At 37.8% G+C, this 20989-nt stretch overlaps 1 protein-coding gene across 1 annotated transcript in view; it reads left to right on the top strand.

The window, feature by feature from the left end:
- The window catches only part of LOC100888914, a 30185-nt gene extending 16216 nt beyond the window's left edge, over positions 1–13969 (top strand). The window contains exons 13-22 of the mRNA XM_030981372.1: positions 660–4298; positions 4836–5375; positions 6387–6530; positions 7360–7480; positions 8307–8422; positions 9307–9414; positions 10357–10480; positions 11149–11406; positions 11876–11971; positions 12850–13969. Of these exons, the coding sequence (XP_030837232.1) occupies positions 660–4298; positions 4836–5375; positions 6387–6530; positions 7360–7480; positions 8307–8422; positions 9307–9414; positions 10357–10480; positions 11149–11406; positions 11876–11971; positions 12850–13076 (5373 nt within the window). The 3' untranslated portion in view covers positions 13077–13969. The remainder of the gene's footprint in view (positions 1–659; positions 4299–4835; positions 5376–6386; positions 6531–7359; positions 7481–8306; positions 8423–9306; positions 9415–10356; positions 10481–11148; positions 11407–11875; positions 11972–12849) is intronic.
- Positions 13970–20989: the final 7020 nt, after the last annotated feature.

The raw sequence follows: 20989 nt of genomic DNA, 5'->3' as shown, positions 1-20989 counted from the left end.
AGAGACATCATAGATGTATTAAGCGCTATATAAAAGCTGAATATTATTATTATTATTATTATTACTTATCATTGGATTCCATTGCTCACCTGTGCATGAGAGTACACATACTCTGCTCCCTGGGTAGTACTCTGGCCAAGGGCCATTTTACAAGTGCACAAATGCCAATCCAACCACACCCTACAGGGTACCACCTGAGCAGAGAGTTGTAAATGTAGGTTAATGACTTGCCAAAGGACACTAGTGCCATGCCGGGACTCGAACCCATGACCTGCACATTTTCAGTGAAGTGTTAAATTCATGCGACTATGAAACTAGTATTCAGTTGTCTTTAAAGATAAAGTTGATTTTTGGTTTGGTGTATGTGCATACATTTTTAAAGAAACCATGTGGAAGCAAAAAGGAAAGTCTATTTTATAGCATATAAGAAATGGTGTATACTGTGAACTTTTAGAATCATCAAAAGGATTAATATACAGACTCAGCCTTGTTAAAAATGCCTCTTGCACTGCACACAGAAACAGGTATATGGGACTAAGTGGCACATGTGGCATGAAAAATTGGTCCAAATATGTTTCTGAAGACAAAAATAGTAATTGACATTGGTATATCTTTCATGGTAACAACCCTTTTTCATTTCTCTGTTGTAATATTCACAGACTCGAGTGGAAAAATCGAATAGCTCTGACAATAATGAGAGCGATACTACGCTGGCAGAGGCTGCAGCCAAAATCGAGGCCCAGCTGTCCACTCCGGTACTTCTGAGACACCGAACTGAACAATCTGATAAGGAGCAAAGTAGACCATCAACCAGAGTCTCCTCGAGACGAAAAGCTCCTGGAAGAGTAGAAACAAAGAGTACAGGTGCAACAGAGGATCCTGAGAGTAATGCAGATGGAGCAGGATCTCGAAGGGGTCTTCGATTTTTGAGGAAGTCGTCTGAAAGTAGTGAAGGATCTCGTAAGCCTTCTACCGGAACATGTTCCAGGGAGTCGAATAAACTTGAGCAGGAAAATTCAGCGGATGGCATGTCTGAGAAGAAGAGACCACGAGGAAGGCCTAGAAAAGTCAAGGATGTGTGCAAAGAGAAGCATACCGATGTGGATAGTGATGATAGGGAAGACCTTGCGCAGAGACTGCAGGGGAGAGTTCAGACCCTGTCATCCTCTGACGAGGAGGTGGAGAGGAAAGAAGATGCAGGAGGAAAGTGTAGAAGGGAGCGCAATGGGGTGTCGGCCGTACGCACCCGCTCAAAGACCAAAGGACAGGTTGCGAGTGGGCAAAGTGTGTCAGAAGATTGCAATGTCTTGCCCTTGGTATTGTCCAGTGATGAATCCAAGCGTTCGATGTACAACCCTGGGGGCAGTGCTGCTAGCGATGGAAGTGAAACGGCAAGCATTGTTGGGAGAAAGAAAAGGCTGACTATGAAACGACAGACCCTGAGAAAATCAAGTGCACTGAGCGATAGCAGCGAAAGTGAAGATGATCGCCGAAAAGTCAATGGAACACACCCAAGCCAAGATATGGTTGAACCATCTGCAGGTACTCGTCATCAGTCAAGGAAGCCCGAAGCATCGCTGATTGAAGGTGTTGCTGGAAAGCGGCTTTCAGATGAATCCAATAAATCTAATAAACTGACATCAGACAGCGAGGCAGATTCTTTAACCAACGCTAGGAGGACATCAAGAAGGTTGGCACATCGACAGAGGAATGTCAAAACACAGGCCTCCAGTGAAAACACTGGCAACAAAACAGAACACTCCAAAGATATGACTGAAATACAAAGCAAAGTAGCTACAAACGATAGAGAAAGAGTATCTGATAATGATAAACAGTCTTTAGAAAATCCTCAAAGATTGCTAGCCAAAAAGAGAGTGACTAGACATTTGAATAGGAAGCTTTTGAGATCAATGAGTAGTCCACCAAGAACGAGCTGTTCCAGACGAGGATCTGAAGATGATAAGTCTGGTGGAGATAGACCTTCGCAATATCAAAGGAAGCCTGGAAGAAGTGTTTCTAAGGATGAGAACTCCATTTTGTGTAAATCGTCAAAAGAAGATGGTATGCCATCCAAGTTAGGACAAGAGAGTGTTGGCGAAGACACATCGTCTCAAGGAAGGACACTTCTTAGAAACTTGTCTTCACCGGCTCGTCTGACAAGATCAGCATCACGTAACTTTGATTCATCTGAATCTTGTTTGCCCTTCACAGGGAAGACAAGTTCAGAACAGGAAGACCAGTCTTCAGTAAAAGTAGATCGTTACTCACCTTCAAAAGATGAAAAATCCTCAAGACTCACCAAAGCTGCTGCAAATCCAACGAGAAGATTATCGCAGAAACGAACTCATAGTGATTCTCAAAGCTCTGAGGATGAGAAAGGGGTTAAGATCTCAAAATCGATGGACACAGGAGCAGTGGAGAGTGGAAATGGTGACAAGGTAGGGGAGGATAATGAGGAATTACCTGTGCGAAATGAAGGGAAAGTCTTAATGCGGTCGGAGACTGAAGAGTTTGTTGCATGCATGGACGATGTTCCTTGCATGGATGGAGAAGAACAAATTGAGACTGGGAAACAGACAGGAGAGAGCTTGACAGCAGAAAAAGACCAGACCATTCCAAGTGATGTGAAAGACACAAAGAAAAGAAAACTTCCCAGCAGACAAAGTAAAAGAATCAAACTTTCTTCTGTGGATACGATTGAAAAGAAAGGAGAGAGCTCATCATGTATGGAAGGTGTGTTTGATGATGCAGGAGATGAAAACTCAGCAATTGATGCCAACAGAAAGTTAAGGAATCACGAACATTTGGACAGACCAAGCACTAGCAGAGGATTAGAATCATCGGTGGAAGGTGCTCATGTAGAAGCGCTCAGAGCACAGCCTCCGATTCTAGTTCCTCAGCATCGGGAACGACATGCATCCATTGCATCACTGCCTTCCTCAGGGAGGAACAGCCCTGTGTCGCCTCTTCAAGAACCCTTTCAAGGATTTGACGCTCGGCCGATATCTCCCATGTCTCCTGAAAGGCCTGTCGAGAGGGTGTCTCCTATCATGCCTACATTCTTCTTCGATTTGCCAGCTTTCCCTAGAATGCTATCACCTTTGCCACCAAGTCCGCCACGATACCATCCAGCAGAAGTCACTGTTGATGTAACCGAAGGGGACATGCAAGAAGTGATGTCCGAGGAGAATCCTGAGGCGCAAGCTCAGCCAAGGATGATATCTCCGCTCTTCCCGACACCCGTCCCTTTCGCTGTCTCGCCCATACCTGAGATGTCCGTTCCACCTGCTATTTCTCCTATAGCCGATGTCCAACATCCCCCTGAGATTTCACCTATTGCAGATGTCCAACCACCTGTGCTGGGTGTCCAAACAATCCAGACTGTTTCTCCAGGAAAGAGTCCCCAACTGCCTTCTCCTAGGATTTTCCATTCTGTAGCACCATCGGACGCCATCACAGTGCGACCTCAGCATAGTAGTCCGAGCTATAACCAGGACAAAACCACTGCCATCCGAAGCCTCAACGCTGTCCTGGACAGAGATGACAACAAAGGGGATCACCGAAGTAGCTTTTCAAAGAAACTGATAGCCAGAAGGTCCAGTGCTGAAGAACCTGGTAAGAAACCTGGAGATACCAGCCAGAATAATCCACCATCTCATTCTGAGGCGAGGAACGAAACGCGAGCCATCAACAGCGGAAATCTTGTTCTAAACTATACCCAAAGAATCTGTGCCAAACCTGAACCCACCAACCAACCTCACAATTCAACTCGGGAGCAAAAGACAAATGACGGTTTAGAGAAAGAAAGCCAAAGTGTGACCTTGCCCCGAAACTGCACAAATAATCTAGGAGAACTGCATGGAAAGAACGATGTGGTGCATCCACCCCTGTTACAGAATAAGAGTGGCTTTAGCGAATACCTGCGGAGGACGGATGGACATGAAGACGCAACGGCTTTTAGCAGGGTCATCCCTCACCGGGAGGAGAACAGATCCTCCGGTAGTGGAACCTCCTCCATGCAGCCCCCCAAGACTGAAGAAACAAAGATCCCTCGTGATGAACGTGCCGATGAGAAGACACGCCTTGTACCGGACAGGAGAACCCAAGGAAAACCCAACGAAGGAAGAAATGTGCCTGATGCTACAGAACCTGTAGTTCCTGATAAACCCATCTCTAAGCTACCAAGCAAGACAACTGTCGGGAACATATGGGGACAAATGGCCTTTCATGACCGAGGAGAAAGAGCGAATCGAAGTCGAAAGAAGAAGCAAACCAAGGGGACTTCGGTAAATTCTCAGGTAAGTTGAATCCCTGTACGTTTTGAAACAATGTAAATTACTTATAGAAGGAAAGGGTGTGAAATAATAGGAGTTATAGCCATATCTGCTTTGCATTTAAATCGAAACTTTTGCATAACAATATAAAAAGTTCTTTGGTAGTTGACTTAAGTTTAAATGGAATGCAGAACAAGGGCATGAAATGTTATAGAAGTAAAACGAAAGACATTTAGTGTGTTTTAAGAGCAGAAAGGTACTCTCAATTTTAAACATCATCCTTTCAACAAATTTATAGCGATTCCCTTTTTGTTACCAGCATGGAATTTTGTCTTTGAAAAATACCTTTTTTCTTCTGAAATCTGGTCTAGAAATTCAGTAGAGTTGTTGAAATGCTGTATGTTTAACCCGTGATTTGTTCCTTATTTTGGAATGCTAGGTTCATTCTATTCTAGATGTGTATAGTATTTTGCCCTGCACTATTATAAAGACAGTGTGCTTCTTCTTATGAAATGCTTTTTATTTATCTTACCATTTTTATTTATTTTTTCCTTTCATTAGTCCAAGGAGTCTGAAAATGGTGCTAATCCCCAGTTTAAGGTTCCTTGTGAGCCTCCTATACCTGCCACTCATGTGTTGGTCCAGCATTCGGTCCAGGTTCCAAGTAAGGACCAAGTCCCGAGAAACAGAGGACTGGTCTACCCAGGGTTTGTTCCGGCTTCCAGACCAAAGCCACAGGTCCCAGCACCACCCCAGGAAGCCCTCCATAGCCTTGTACCGAATGTAGCCCAACCTGGACCAGGACCTGTAAACCAGGTCCAGGATTTGGACAAGACTACACCCTGCACAACACAAGCTGAATCCTCAAATTCAAAGGGGATCCTAAACCAGACTCGAACTTGTTCTCAAGATGGGGTCCCAAGCAAGGCCCAGGCCAAGACTGCATTTAAAAGACCAAGCCAGTCCAGGCTCTTGTCTGGTCCAGTGACGCCAGACCAAATTAAGGCCCTGAAGAAGCTTCATCTTCATGATGTACTTCGTCTGATACGAGAACACAGCCCAAAGGAATCAGTCTTCCCTATTGGAGAGTGCATCATTGAGGTTTGTCTAGATTCATGCTCAAAAATCTGAAAATAAATGGTCCCCACTAATAAAAAATAAACAGGTTTTTTTACCAAGCCATTATTCACTGGTTTGTTTGACTACATCATTGAGGTTCGTCTAGATTCATTCTCAAAAGTTTGAAAATAAATGGTCACCATTAATAAAAAATAAACAGGTTTCTCTACCAAGCCATTATACACTGGTTTGTTTGACTACATCATTGAGGTTCGTCTAGATTCATTCTCAAAAGTTTGAAAATAAACGGTCTCCATTGATAAAAAATAAATTGTTATTGTTAAGCCATAACTACTGGCTGTACATGTTGTTATTATAAAGGTTAAGACAAGGTGCACTCAAATTGTTCAACAATACTGTATGACAAAGTCATCGCACAGTGTTGAATGAGAATATTAAGTGTCTAAATCACAAGAACACATCTGTAATTACTTGCGTTTGAGTTACCTGCGTTTATATGTAAATTAAGTATTTGCATAGATTGCAAGAAAAGAAAAAGAAATAAAAAAAAAACATATGTAGCACTTCTTAAAGATGAAGTTGAGTTCTGGTCATGCGATTGCATTGTGAAAGAAACGGTGTGGAACCGACCAGAAAAGGTTGATCATCTAGCATATAAGAATTTGTGTGTATTGCAAGGTTCTGGAATCATCAAAATGATAAGAAATTTGGCCAAGTCTTGGTAAAGTTACAAACACTTGCACAGAAAGATGTATATGGGACTACACGAACACGTGGCGTAAAAAGCCGGCCCCCCGATTTTTACGATGTTACATGCATATTTAGAATATGAAGGCATTTGACGAGCCATGCTTTTCAGGGAACATGTCTTAATTGATGTTCTTCCACACTTGCATAATAAGAATGAGTAAAGCTCATAAATTATTTTTCACCTCTTCCCAGACCTCAACCTTCTCTTTAATTGCTCTCATTCATTTATTGTCTATCTGATTTGTTTCCCTGTCTTGCTTCCCGTTTTTCCTGTTTCAATAGTTCTTGGGGCAGAACAGTGTGAACCTCTTCCCAGCGATCTATGCCAAGTGCATTGTGGGTAACACGTCAACGCAGCCCGTGATCTCCCCTCATGAAGAGCAGATTTCAAAGACCGTCTACTTGTGGACCAGAGAAAAGAAAAGAGTGAGTGTATATATATATATATATATATATATCTATGATTATCTCTCGCTTAGTCAATAGTCCACTATGGAGATTGCACTTGTACGAGTGACCCCCAAATACCCACAGATCTTTTAGTACTTGTACATGTACCCTACAAAAGCTGCATGCTGTGTTTCGCATCACCTATTACAGTTACTACTTGGACAGTGCAGTGAGAATTAGCCAAGACTCTTTTCCCATGCTGTCGATTTAAACAAAAATGAAGGGGTCTGGAATATTGCAAACGATTAGAAAAGGCCATCTACCCTATTTTTTTATGTGTGAAAGTTTTTGGTTTTGAAGTATTGCTCTTGTAACTCATACTCTTACATAGATCTAAATTAACACCTTATGCTCTTAAACCTACAATAATCATGTTTACATTGTTTGTAATACTAAGGGAAAACAAATTTAGGTGTTATTCTCCACAGCCTGTAAATGATTCTTTAATCTTTAATCCAACTTCTTTCAAATAATTTTCAAGCTGTTTCTCTCCTTTTTTTTCAGAACTGTTCAAAGCATCTAGCTTTAAACATATTATTGCCTCTTCAAGGCTCGTTCAGATATAACGTGGCAAAATCGCTGGGTTTTTAAAATGATGACGTAAAGTGTAATGTGCTTCACATTACTGAATGTAATATCACAGAACTCAGTGAAGACGCACAAGTCCTTTATTGCTTGCAGTATCCATTCAGTTACACGTTGAGAAATCGCGGGCAGCTTTTTTGCGGCAATTTTAATACCACAAAATATCTGAGCAAGCCCCAACTCAGATTTTGAGCATTAACACTATTTTTGTTGTCCACAGAAAAATGTGATGCATTATTTGATGAGCGAACTTGGGCAAAGACTAGCTAGTCAGGAAGGCGTGGACCTCAGTCGAACTCTGACCTTCAGCCGACTGTTTGCCGCCATCTGCAGAGATTCAGGTAGAGATGAATCGTTATTATCACTTTCGATACATCAAAACCCGATTTAAATCGGTTTCCCGATTTTTTTTTTTCTTCCCGATTAAAAAAAAAAAAAAAAAAAAAAGATTTTTGTTCTTCTTCCCTCTTTTATCCTGATTTTACAGATTTCCCTGTTATTTTTTCTATTTTGCCCTAATTTTTTCCCAATTTTCTTTCTCGAACGGGGGGAATCCTCTCCTCTTTTTTTTACTCAAGGGGGGCGTGGTTGAGGGGAAAACAAAAACCTATTTTTCGTTTTGTGCTCACTATCACCCCTGAAACAATCAATACAAACAAACAAACAAACATATAGGTGAAATAAGACTACATGTAGAATTATTTTCTGGTTTGTGTGGGGTTGAATGTTGTTTTCTCATTCTATGAACTGAAGATTTTAACACACCCTAAAGAGTACTATGAATCACTTCCAAAGTTATTGATGTACTGCTTTAATAAATAAAACCGACCCTGAATAACTTTACCCAGTATTCTTTAGGTTTAGGAGTATGAATGAAAAGAAGAATAACATCGAACAGCACACACAGAACCAAAAGTTGAACTTTGTTTAAGTGTGTGCATCCTTGTCTTTGTGAGTGTGAATCAGTCCATTTACTAGTCTCATCACAAAGTTGCTTATATATTTATTAAGAATTTATTCAAATACTTGCGATATCTCATCACAGAAAATATATTATAGTATAGTGGCATTAAACCTCTGAAATGTAGAGCAAAATAATTTTTTGGAATGCATTGAAGAGTGACAATTTTAGATTATATCGTTATTTTTCTGGTTTTGTTTGCACAGATTGGATGGTTCGAGCCAGGGTCATGTGTTATGATATCCTCAGGGAAAGTCTACCCAATGGCTATCATCTTCTACTTGCCATGGCTGCTGTTTGGCCGAGCATTCTGAGAAAGAAGGTATGAGCTGATGATGATGATGATGATGATGATGATGATGATGATGATGATGATGATGATGATGATGATGATGATGATGATGATGATGATGATGATGATGATGATGATGATGATGGTGGTGATGATGATTTTGGTGATGGCGGTAGTGGCAGTAATGGTGATCACGATGATGATAGTGATGATGATGATGATGATGATGATGATGGTGGTGGTGGTGGTGGCGGCGGCGGCGGCGGCGGCGGCGGCGGTGGTGATGATGATGATGATGATGATGATGATGATGATGAAGATGATGATGATCATGATGATGATCATGATCATGATCATGAGCATGAGCATGATGATGGGAGGAGGAGGGGGAGCCGAAGGGGAGGATTAATATCAGATAGGGATGTTAGCAGTTATTACATTGATGACCATGACGATGTTCACGATGAACTATCTTGGTTTGGAAAGTGATAGATGGTAACAAGGTCGTTGAAAATGGTTGAAGAGATGGAACAGACAATGTTTGCCCTTGATAATAATGATGAAATAAAACTTCAATGGATATTTTTGGTCATTTGTGCCATTTTGTTCAGGTTTCATGAACTCCCCAATGATTTGATGAGATCTATGTAGGCACCATCATAATCTGTTACTTGAAGTTTTTTGGTTTCGAAACTATAATTTCTATCGGACTTGTATTTGTATAGAACCGGAAATGCCTTTGCCAAATATACCCATTGCTGGTGCTGCCCTCTACGGCCAAATACTGTAATTGAGGTAGCAAGAATTGTTATATTTTATTACAGATTTGAAATTGAAGACATCTTGGTTCTTTCCTCAGTTATCACCAGAAATGTTGTTACTAAGCAATGACTTTTGATTTTCTTTCTTTTCAGGATGGTGGTATTCACCCCCTCATTTCTACAATGGAAATCTTGTTCATGCACCAACTTCAGACTGACGCCAAGAGCACTAATGCCTTCACGAGAGAAACTGCAGAGAAGGTACGGCCAAAATGATTTATAAGATATCGGCTGCCCGTGAGTGGTATATCTGATATACATGTATTGCGTTCAGCTTGAGAATAATAATAATAATAAAAATATTGGATTCTTATATAGCGCACGTAACATTACCCGGATATGCTAGGCTGCCCATTTTGACGCATATTGCATGAGTTGTATACAAGAGCATTATTCGTGCTAGCTGAATGCAGTTTGTCTTATATACCACAAAAGAAAGCTTTTGTATTATCATAGATGCAAATTCGAATAAATATATCTGCAGTGAAATTTACTGTGGGTGCAAGAGAACACCTGGCTTTTCTTGTGAGTAAATACTCATACACATGCGCAAGATTAAATATGAGAAAATCACGCTCGGTTTGCAATATTGTAACAAATATCTCATGCTGACTCTCCACAGGTGGAGTGACATAATATACAGAGAAAAAGCAATATGCTAATAATATTGAACTTGATCAAACAAAACAAATGAAATGCATGATTTTATTCCCTTGGAAAACAGACTTGTTTGTATATAATTTTATTCCCTGGGAAAACAGACTTGTTTGTATATAATAATTGATGATAATGGTGATAATTGTATTTACTATAACAAAATATATGAACAGACAAAGTCAGAGTTTTGTGGAGCGATGTTATATTTCACTGAGGCCAGAGGCAAGGAATGCAAGGGATTCTTTCCTTCCGTCCTGTATCCATTTAACACCCGGGTGGAGAGTGGCAAATGTAGATTAATGCCTTGGGGCTTGAACCAATGACCTCCAGCATCTCCAGTCTCGTGTTTAAACCACTGAACTACGACACCTGTAATATTACTATTTAGCTTGTGTCAACCATGATATAGTCGGTCATTGAATTATAAAACATTTCAACTAGCAAGTTTATTTGATATACTTTTTTTACTAATCTATTTTCCATTAGATTATTAAGTGTTTTACCCATCTGTGCCATTGGAATCCCATGGCCTCGGAGTCAAAGGGAGATTCTCATGCTCATTGGCTGATAGGCCTGCTAAAGGATCCTGAAATAGCAACGTTCCAACAAAGTAAGTTGAAGATGTTTCCTTCAAGTGTATCAATCATTAAAAAGTATTTTGCTCCGGACGTTCAGGGTTTTACGTCGACATACCATAGTTGAAATGCGGGCTTCAAATATCAATTCTTTGAAGAGATATCGCACATTCAAATAATAATGATAATAATAATAATTATAACAGTACTGTTGGTTCTAGTATAGCGCTCGTGTCTGTCAGACTTGACACTCCTGTCGCTTCACAATCATTAACCTGGCTTTAACATGGCTGCCATAATGGCGCTCAGATATTATTTACCTCACCTGGGTCGATCGTGACAAAGGACCTTAGTGCCGTGGCAGGACTCGAACCGCAAACCATGTGATCCACAGTATGGTGAATAAACCACTAGACAACACCTCTACATACACTCTCAATAATAGAAGAGCGATGAGTGAGCAGATTGATCGCATAGGGATATACTTTGTAATGTGTTGTGTGCTATATAAAAATTGATTATTATTATCATTATTATTATTAATCAATGCTCCCTTATGTGCTCACAGTGGAATAGGGCTACTTAAAATCCTTTATTCTTTCTTAAATTTTAGATAGTGTTTATTTCAATTTTGCTTACAATGTACATGCGTCGGTACTTCATGATTTTACTCGAAACCCATTATTTTGCTCTTGAAATTCAGATAAAACACAGATCGTTCTGGGAAACAAGTGCTTTGAAACGATTAAGGCTGTCGAGCTTCTAGCCTCTTCTCAAGGCTGGGAATGGACTAATAATAAGCTCATCATCGGACAGCTTTGGCCCATTTTAAAAGACTGGAGCAAGAGTCTAACCAAGGGCACTGCTGAGAAGAAAGAGGATGGAACTCCTGGGGATGGAAGTCTAGCAGGACAATCAAGCACCTCGTTGGCTACTGCTTGTGCAGTGATGAAGGTTATTGGTGAGTGATCCCGTTTGTATTTGTATTGCTGTTTAGAATGTGAATCAGGCATTCTAAATATCCAAGAATTGTTAGGTATGCATGCAGTTATTGATTTTTTTTAAATTTGTCAGAATATTGGAAATTTTGTATAGGACGTTTGAGAAATTTAGCATGAAAGGATAGTAAAGACATGAGGAACAGAATTGTAAAGGGTGTAAAAGGAAACTCATTTTAATACATTTACAATAGTTTTCATTAATGACATTCAGTTGATGAAATCTTAAAATAAGCAACATTATAGTTTACTCATTATTTCCACCTTTTGTCAATGACTAATAATTTGTTTGTATATTTGTATCTAAGTTTCCCTTTGTATTTTATAGAATTTACGTTAATTTTTTGGATTTCGCATGTTTTGTTTTCTTAACTTGCATTTGGAAAGTGAATGAAAGAAATAAACATTTTCTGTATATCTTTTTGTTCATAGGCAACGTTGGACAGATTGGGCTTGTACTGAATGTTCAGTCCGTTGAGCAGCTCATGAAAATGCTAATAGCAGTATTACAGCAACCATCTCAAAGCAGTAAGTTAATTTGTTATTTCTTAATTTCTTTTAAAGGGAATTAAATAGATTAATTTAACCCGTTGACTTCTGAATTATCTAACTCCCATAGGTCTAATACAGGGACCGCTCGGCTCCTGTATACAAAGTGTTAATCTAGTGTTTTTGATAATTCCAATGCTTCAGATAATTTGAATTGTATGTTCGATGTGTTTCCTTTCCTATCTATATCCTTTGAAATGTATAGCTCTACATTGATGTACATGTAACCTGTAGGAATATTTATTACAGCATGAACATTGATATAATTACTGCATTTCGTGTAAATGATTTAACTGAGTCTGTGGTATAATGAATTCTATTTCTTTTCCACCCCCTTTCGTAGCCTATATAAAATAAACCTCAGAAAATTTTACCAGATATGGAGTATGACAAAAATAAAGAAAAACATTAAAATCCGTTCATGGAACCCATGTCAGACTCTGGTTCTGTGCGAGCATGTACAGGTGGTTTGACTAGTCAGCTTTCAATTAGCTTTAATGTTAATTGAGAGTTTATAATAAACTTGCAATATTTCTTTATGATCATAGAAGTTACGTTTGGAGGTCAAAGCTTATATATAGTATAGCGACAGGAAACTGGAAACATGCAGAGAAAAATACTTTTTTAGGAGTGATTGGTGCACTTTTAGTACAGTCGAACCTGTCGATAGTGACCGCCCAAGGAAACACATAAAGTGGTCTTTGTAGACAGGCGGTCTATGTAGAAAGGTTCAGAACTCCTTTAGTACATGTTTCAATGAGAAACCATTTTTGAGGGAAACAAGAAAATGGGGTCTTTGTAGACATGTGGTCACTAATGCAGGGCTGTATTTTTATCTCATCCACTTTCTGCTGCAGTTCCATGGCCCATGCAGCTCTACACTGCTCAATCAATCTACGACCTGTCGCCTAGCAACCAGGGAGTGGCCTCCCAAGTGCTTCGCCAGTGGGTCGCCAAGGCCGTCAATGCTGTCCCAGAGAAACTGGCAGAAGGGATCAACAACCTCTGCAGAAAACTGGAGAGCCCGGACGAAAGCAATCAACCAGAGGTTGTCAAAGATAAAGTTTATGAAGAGACTAAATGATTATTTTTGCATGTCATATGGAAAGTAAAAGGTATAACTGAACAATGATAAAAAGGTTAAACATTTGATGTTAGGCGGTAAACAGAGTTCAAGCTATGAGCAGTTCGGAAATGGTACTTATTGACCAATTGTGAGGTATGTATATTCACAATGTAGCGATGCATCGTACGTTTGGAGCCAGAAGGCTGTTTAACACAGATTTAACGCTCTTCAAAGTGACGATGTGCAACATTTTTGATTTAGTTTAAGGTTGGGACTTTAGAAATACCTAATAGTATATTATTATCAGATCCGTCCCAAGCATTGTATTTTGCTTTTTTTGTTAATAAGAACTATGCTTAAGTGATTAGCCTTTGATATCTATAAGATTATAGTGTTTTATTCATTTCTAATATAGATGCCAGATAACTAACTTTATCCCATTGAAATTGGGATGTAATGGAATAAAGATTATTTTACTTGTTGATCCAGAATAAGCAATATTGGTCTTGCACCCAGATGTGAATTATAGTTATAAATTATATCACTAAAAACCTATGGGTGATTATACAGTCAAACCTGTCTATAGCGACCGCCCAAGGGAAACACAAAAAGTGGTCTTTGTAGACAGGTTCCTTTAGCACATGTTTCAATGAGAAACCATTTTCAAGGGAAACAAAAAATGTGGTCTTTGTAGACAGGTGTTCACTAAAGCAGGTTTGACAGCTTTAGTCATGAAGTACCAGTATTCTGTAGAAAAAATGATAATATGGTACAGAGAAATGGGCTTTTTTTTATAGTGGCCATCTGTATAGAAAGATCACTTGTCTATAAAGACCACATAATACTGATGTCGCTACCCTAGGTAAATAAGACCATTTCGTCTGTTTGGAGCCAGATGGTCGTAATTTTGTATTGTTTTAGACAGAGTTAACGCCCTTTTGGCTCTGAACATTATTAATGGTAGCTTAAAGATAAGCTTGAGTTCTGGTAATGATAGAAAATAAATTCTCACAGAATCCAACAAAACTTACACTGAATGTTCAAGATTACAAATAAATGACAAGTGCCAAAAGATTTTGGTGAAAAATGTATAAGGGCTGAGAAATGAGCAAAGAAAGATAAGGAAATCAAGGTAAGTAGGCCCGACACCATGTGCTTAACCGCAGGTTACTATGTGCAAATGAGAGTTGTGGTTTTATTGAAGATGATTTACAGCAAGTTTTTGTGAGTTTGTATTATTTTACTGGTTCAAACAATCAATCTACTGCAGGACAAACAATCCAGAATGAATTATAGCCATGTTCTCTCGACATACGATGCCCATACCAGAGCTCAAGGTTGGCTTTAAAGGGATAAACAAAATCCTGGATTTAGCTCATGCTGCAATGATTATTATAAACCTTTAAGTCAGTCAGGAACCACATGACTTTTACAAGTAGATCGCCTCTCTGATTATCAAGATAGTTATGATTGGAATTACACATTTTAAAAACCGTTTGCCTAACGGTTTTCATAACACTACAGTCTATTGGGGAAAACGAGTATGGTAAAACCGGTCACTCAAAGATTTTTACTTTTTGAGGCACTTCTTGATCATTTTGAAGCGCAATTTTTTTTAGGGGTTCAATATTACACCATATCACAGACACTGATAACACGTAGGGCCGTGTATCTCAGATTTAACATTGTTAAATGATCCCTTTAATGCAAAGCCTGGTGTCTGCGGAAAATCCGCATTTAATTTTTGTTACCTTACATACCATCTTACATTGTCCACATCAGACATATATGTTAAGACTGAAATTTGTATTGAATATCACATGTTAAAGGATAATACATGTACATGTATTAAAAACATTTTTTATTGGTGCTATGTATATGTCCCATATTATTGTTGTACAGTTGAAGTAATGTGCGATGCCTTGCTAATGCAAATGAGGGATGTGCCAAATAGTAACAGTCTGTAGCAGTTGTACTTCATTGTTGCTAGCTGATGTTGAAAAGAAAAATCATGTGATTTTCGAGAAATTACCAATTATTCTGTAAAATTTAAGAGCATTGTACTCGTTCAATGTACTTACATGTTTACATGCAATTTTGTGTGTAGAACTCTGATTTCAAATAGAAGTTGAAAATTTTATAGTACCATCATGTATATTAGATATTAAACTGCTCTTTGAGAAAGTATAGTGAAAGTACAGTCTATGTTTTAAATATGATATACATGTATGGAAGGCTTATTGATATTCTTTGGGAAAATCCCATTGTCTGCCAATTTAGATTTTGCAACAAAGGTAAAGTTATAAAAACAGGCACTATGAACATGACAGACAAAGAAAGAGAACAAAATATACAGTTCCTCATTCTACCCTCAACAATTGCTGTGGTAGACAAAGGAACATCCCTTCACTGCTATTATGTAAAAATGTGTAGAACAGGTGTCACATGCATATTCACCTGTTCTACTTATTTTACATATTAGCAGTGAAGGGATGTTCCTTTGTCTACCACAGCAATTGTTGAGGGTAGAATGAGGAACTGTTTATTTTGTCCTCTTTCTTTGTCCGTCATCTTAATAGTGAGGTCCTACCCTGCATGCAGGCCACCAGAAGTCATCGTATAGCTATACGATGAATAATTATATCGTTTCTCGTCTGAACATGGTATCAAAAACGTTGTATAGCAGAATGCATGTTTTAGCATAATTTCGAATGAAAACTAGATAAAAAAATCAGGGTTGCGCTTTAGTCCGAATGTCTTATCGTGTGAAAATTGTAAAACTGGGCGGGGCTTATCATGAGCGCGCATTGATGATTGTCCAAAGGTCATGTCACCTGACCTCTTCAAAATTATACTGATTCTTTTTTTATAATATGATGTTGCTTTCTAGTCTGTATGCTCCTTTCACAAAACAATGATTCTATATACCCAGACTGAACAGAATGCTTTGCAATATCTCGTAGACCATGGTTCGAGTAACACCGAAAAGGTTGGTTCCAACTCAAGCTTTGGTTCAGATATGAGGCAGTAAACAACGGCGGTTGTTTTATATATAATGAGGTTAACCGTAAATTTCATGTAGTCAGAACATGCTACTGTTCCCAGACTGAACAGAATGCTTTGCGATATCGAGTAGACCATGGTTTGAGTACGTAGCTCCGAAAAGGTTGGTTCCAACTCAAGCTTTGGTTCAGATATGAAGCGGTAAATAATGTCAGTTGCTTCATAATGAGGTTAACCATAAATTTCATGTACTCTGAACATGCTACTGTTCCCAGACTGAACGGAATGCTTTTGCAACATCTCGTAGACCATTGTTTAAGTAACATCAAATAGGTTGTTTCCAACTCAAGCTTTGATTCAGATATGAAGCGGTAAACCTTGGCGGTTGTTTTATATATATTGAGGTAAACCGCAAATTTCATGTAGTCTGAACATGTCTTTGTTCCCAGACTGAACAGAATGCTTTGCAATATCTCGTAGACCATGGTTTGAGTAACATCGAAGAGGTTGGTTCCAAGTCAAGCTTTGGTTCAGATATGAAGCAGTAAACCACGGCGGCTGTTTTATGATGAGGTCAGCTGTAATATGCTTAACATTTGTGCATCTTATAACACATACCTCAGTGAATATGCATAGGACCTTGTTACCAGCCATTGCCATTCATTTACACTTAAATTTTAAAAAAAAATATTTTGTTGTGCGGCAATTTACCGTGTCATATTTGAACAAGCCTTTAGTCACTATGAACATGACAGACAAAGAAAGCGGACAAAATATACAGTTCCTCAGGTAGACAAAGGAACATCCCTTCACTGCTATTATGTAAAAAGGTGAATATGCATGTGACACCTGTTCTACACATTTTTTACATAATGGCAGTGAAGGGATGTTCCTTTGTCTACCTGAGGAACTGTATATTTTGTCCGCTTTCTTTGTCAGTTATGTTCATAGTGAGTGCTTTTTCAATATCACCATGTTCAGTGATACTTAATTTGATTCTTTTGGGATATGGTCATTGTACTGTAAGCAAACAATTAGCTGACGGCAATTGGAAGTGCTTTTTTTTTATAAACGTACATACTAAGTTTTTATATGTAGAAATATTTCACACATATATATATATATATATATATATATACAGCGAACGAATCATCAAAGCTAAATGAAGAAGAGCGTTAACTCAAAATTAAAGTTTTTAAAGAGATAACAAAGATAAACTTGAGTTCTGGTAAAAAAAAGAAAATGAATTCTCAAAGAATCTAACGAAACGTACACTGAATGTTCAAGATTACAAATAAATGTCATGTGCCAAACAATTTTGGAAGAAAATGTATACTGGCTGAGTAATGAGCATAGAAAGATAAGGAAATCAAGGTAGTACTAGCCCTGACACCATTTGTGTAGTCCCATACACATCTTTCTGTGTAAAGTGCTTGTTACTTTACCAAGACTGGGCCAAATTTATTATGATTTTGATGACCCCAGAACCTTGCAGTACACACCAATACTTACATGCTACATGATCAACTTTTTCTGATCCATTCCACACCTTTTCTTTTACAATACAATCGCTGACAAGAACTCACCTTTATCTTTAAAGTATTTTCGATAATGCCTACCTATAGCTCTAAGCAGGCAAGATCGTCAACAAGTGTTGTCTAAAGTTGTGCGGATAAGTGCATGTATAATCTGTTGTGATTGAAGCATTGCAATCTCTTATTATAATGCAGCATATTTTTTTGATTGATTGAATTTTTAAAGATATATTTCGCAAAATATATACATCATATGCAAGATTTGGTTTACAATATAAACGATGCATATCCTAAAGTGTATTTGGTTTTTTTTATTGGAAGAAGAGCACGAGTACAAACTAATGTCATTATTTTTTAGTTTCTTGATTTTGTATTAAAGGGATGGATTAAAACAGTGACAGAGATAAGATTTATTTTAACACTGATAACATTTATTGAGATACAGTGTTTAGATTGATATGCGCTATGTAGATGTATCTGATGAAAGGTCAGTACCTGATGGTGTCGCTTTATATTGACAATGTGTACGCATGATAGTTAGAAATTTCAACCAAAGGTTCATTTTCGGGGATGTTCGTGAAGACTTTAATGTTCATAGACTTTGAAAAGAAAAACAAATCTTTTTTTTTTTTAAAGGGTCACATATTTTAAAGAGGAACCTGTACCTCAAATAACATTATGCAATTTCGCGGAAAAATAGGGTCCTTTTTGTAAATTTATACTTGGGGAGCCAAACATATGGTTATATTTGGTGCCCAGTTTGTACCTGTTGTAAGGCAAAAAATTGTCATATTGTGTGGGTAATGTTCATGAACATCTGCAAATAGGGGTAACTTTTTACTCAGCTGATGATCATGTTTATTTACCCCTTTGGATATGAAAGTGACACCTACGGTTCAAAACTTTAAAATATGCTCTTCTATAAATATACATTTACTGGCTGCCTTGTGCATCCAGTTGTGCCCTTGTACCAGGCATATATCAAAACTATTTTCTCTGATTTTGTTTACAGTTGATTGCCGCATTAAAATAGATGCATTTTTTTTCTTCACTTTCACATATGTGTATGAAATCATAAACATAGAAAGGAAAGGTATAATTGCTTTAGTTCTCTTGCCATGTTGTAAGAAACGCAAAATTAATTTAATTTTGCGTTAAAACTAGGTGCTGTTCTGTGTTTTTTAAACTTTATTTTTTGTTATTGTTCTTTGTTAATGAGGCAGTATCCATTTCCGATATTGTACCTTGCAATTTATTGTTTTTGTTTTTCTACCACTTTTTGTTGTTTTTCAAGCTTTCAAAGCAGAAATTTTGGTATTACGAACTTATAGAATAACTACGGTATAAGGTTGAGAATTATGAACCTTCAGAAAAACAACATATGAGCGTTAAGCTAGATCCAATGTGGTTTGCTTTCTGAATACCGGTAACATGATTTAATTTTTTTAAAGATGAAGAAGAGGGTAGAAATCAGTCAGTGTACAAACCTTGTTAATACATCTGGTGATATTTAATCTTTAGTGTTTTAAAGAGCTTTGTTGCAATTTATTTACTCATATTTTAATTGTTTTATGATAACACATAATTTACATAGGCTATTTTCTTTTGTTCTGGTTGTATTTGTAACAGTTTTATGTAAAATATTACATATTTTTGTTGAAGAATTTATGTAGGCAGAAAAAGAATCTGCACTATTTTGTTAGTGAGCCAAGATATGAGTATATGTTTTTTTATGCCAGAAAAAAGAAAGAAAAACATATAACAAATATTGTATTTTTATACTTTGAACATATTGATATACTTATGTTTTACATTGTGAGGAATAGACCTTTTTCTGTGAATCTAGGTTTTTCCACAGTGTTTCTAGGAAATGACCTGTTGAAGCGCTAGGTGTAAATATTCACTTCAGATTTTCATTTTTATTCTTCAGTTGCTTCTATGTGAACTATTTTCTTCCTTTTGCATTCTTTTCAGTCCTGATTTTAAAAAACGACTGTCATCTGACCCCAGAAAAAGGCTCTTTGCCGTTATCTTACAAAATTATGAGAACAAGATTATCATCATGCTGTTTATTTTTCTTTCCTTTTTAAAATTAAGTTTCAAATATTGTGTTAGTGTGTTCTACCGTATCCATCTGTGGAGAACCTGAAGGGTATTATTGACTGTATGTCATTATTGTCATAAGTATAGGAAATAATGTTCTTTCTAATTTTCTCTGCTGATTTATATTTTTGCATGGGCACAAAAGTCCGATAAAGTATGTGCAATTAAAGACATTGCTGTATAAAGATATAAATGCCACCAATTTTGTTTGTCAGCGATGTAGTAAATTTCTGTGTTGTTTGTTTTTCTGTGTATGATGAGACATAAAACTGCAAAGCAGACCCATGTATTTTAGCAGGGAGGGGGAGAGAGGGAGAGGGAGAGAGAGAGAGAGAGAGAGAGAGAGAGAGGGGGTGTTGGGGAGATGGGAAGAGCGAGACAGAGCAGTCTTAACTCTAGAGAGACAGAGAGTGAGAGGAAAATTTTAAGAACAATAAATTGAAATTGAGAGGACTGGCTTGAAGGGAGAGAGGGGGAAGGCGCCGTGTTCTTTATAGAGAGAGAGTGTGAGAGAGGAAACATTTAAGAACATGAAGTTAGAGGACTTCGTTGCTTGAAGAGAGATGGTGGGAGAGAGGGATGGAGATAAAGCAGGTTTTAGCTTCTTAGAGAGACAAAGCAAGATCGAGAGAGAGGAAAGAAATTTAAGAACAATAAAGTTAGAGATGACTGTGGGTTGAAGAGAAGGATAAAGAGAGAGAGAGAGAGAGAGAGAGAGAGAGAGCTAGAGATTAATTGTTGGAAGTCTATATTTCTGTTTAAAGAAAATTCTCTCTAAATTAGTTTAAAGCTTAATATTTTCTTTTCACAGTAGACTGAAAATAGAACCTTCAGCCTGCGGACTAAACAAAGATTGATACCCAGGGTTCGATAAATAAACTAGTCAAAAGGGGCAGTACCCGAACTTTAAAAAAAATTAGTAATAATGATATTAAAAATTCCCCCAGCTGCCTCTTGGGTTGGAAATTTGAAAGGGGATACAATTTCCTTAGGTTTAAACAAAATGACAAAGATCAGTTTGCTACTAGTATATAAAATGCTACACATCAGTTTGGTTTTGCCCTACTATATGTTCCGCCAAATTAAACGAAGTCTATACTATCAGCCTACATGCAGCGGTACCACACGTTTGATGTAGAAATCATAAACGAAACATAACAAACAGAAAAATACTAAAAATAGCCCTCCCCCACCTAAACAAAATATATATAGATCTAATACAAATTTGTGTTAAATAAAAAAAATCACGAAGCAAAAAAGGAGAAGAGAAGAAGAAGGAAAAAAAGAAGA

The sequence above is a fragment of the Strongylocentrotus purpuratus genome, unplaced genomic scaffold (assembly GCF_000002235.5).
Source record: "Strongylocentrotus purpuratus isolate Spur 01 unplaced genomic scaffold, Spur_5.0 spur5_scaffold_12, whole genome shotgun sequence".
Lineage (NCBI taxonomy): Eukaryota > Metazoa > Echinodermata > Echinoidea > Camarodonta > Strongylocentrotidae > Strongylocentrotus > Strongylocentrotus purpuratus.
The sequence above is the reverse complement of the archived record's forward strand: the minus strand, read 5'-3'. Positions and strand labels throughout refer to the sequence as shown.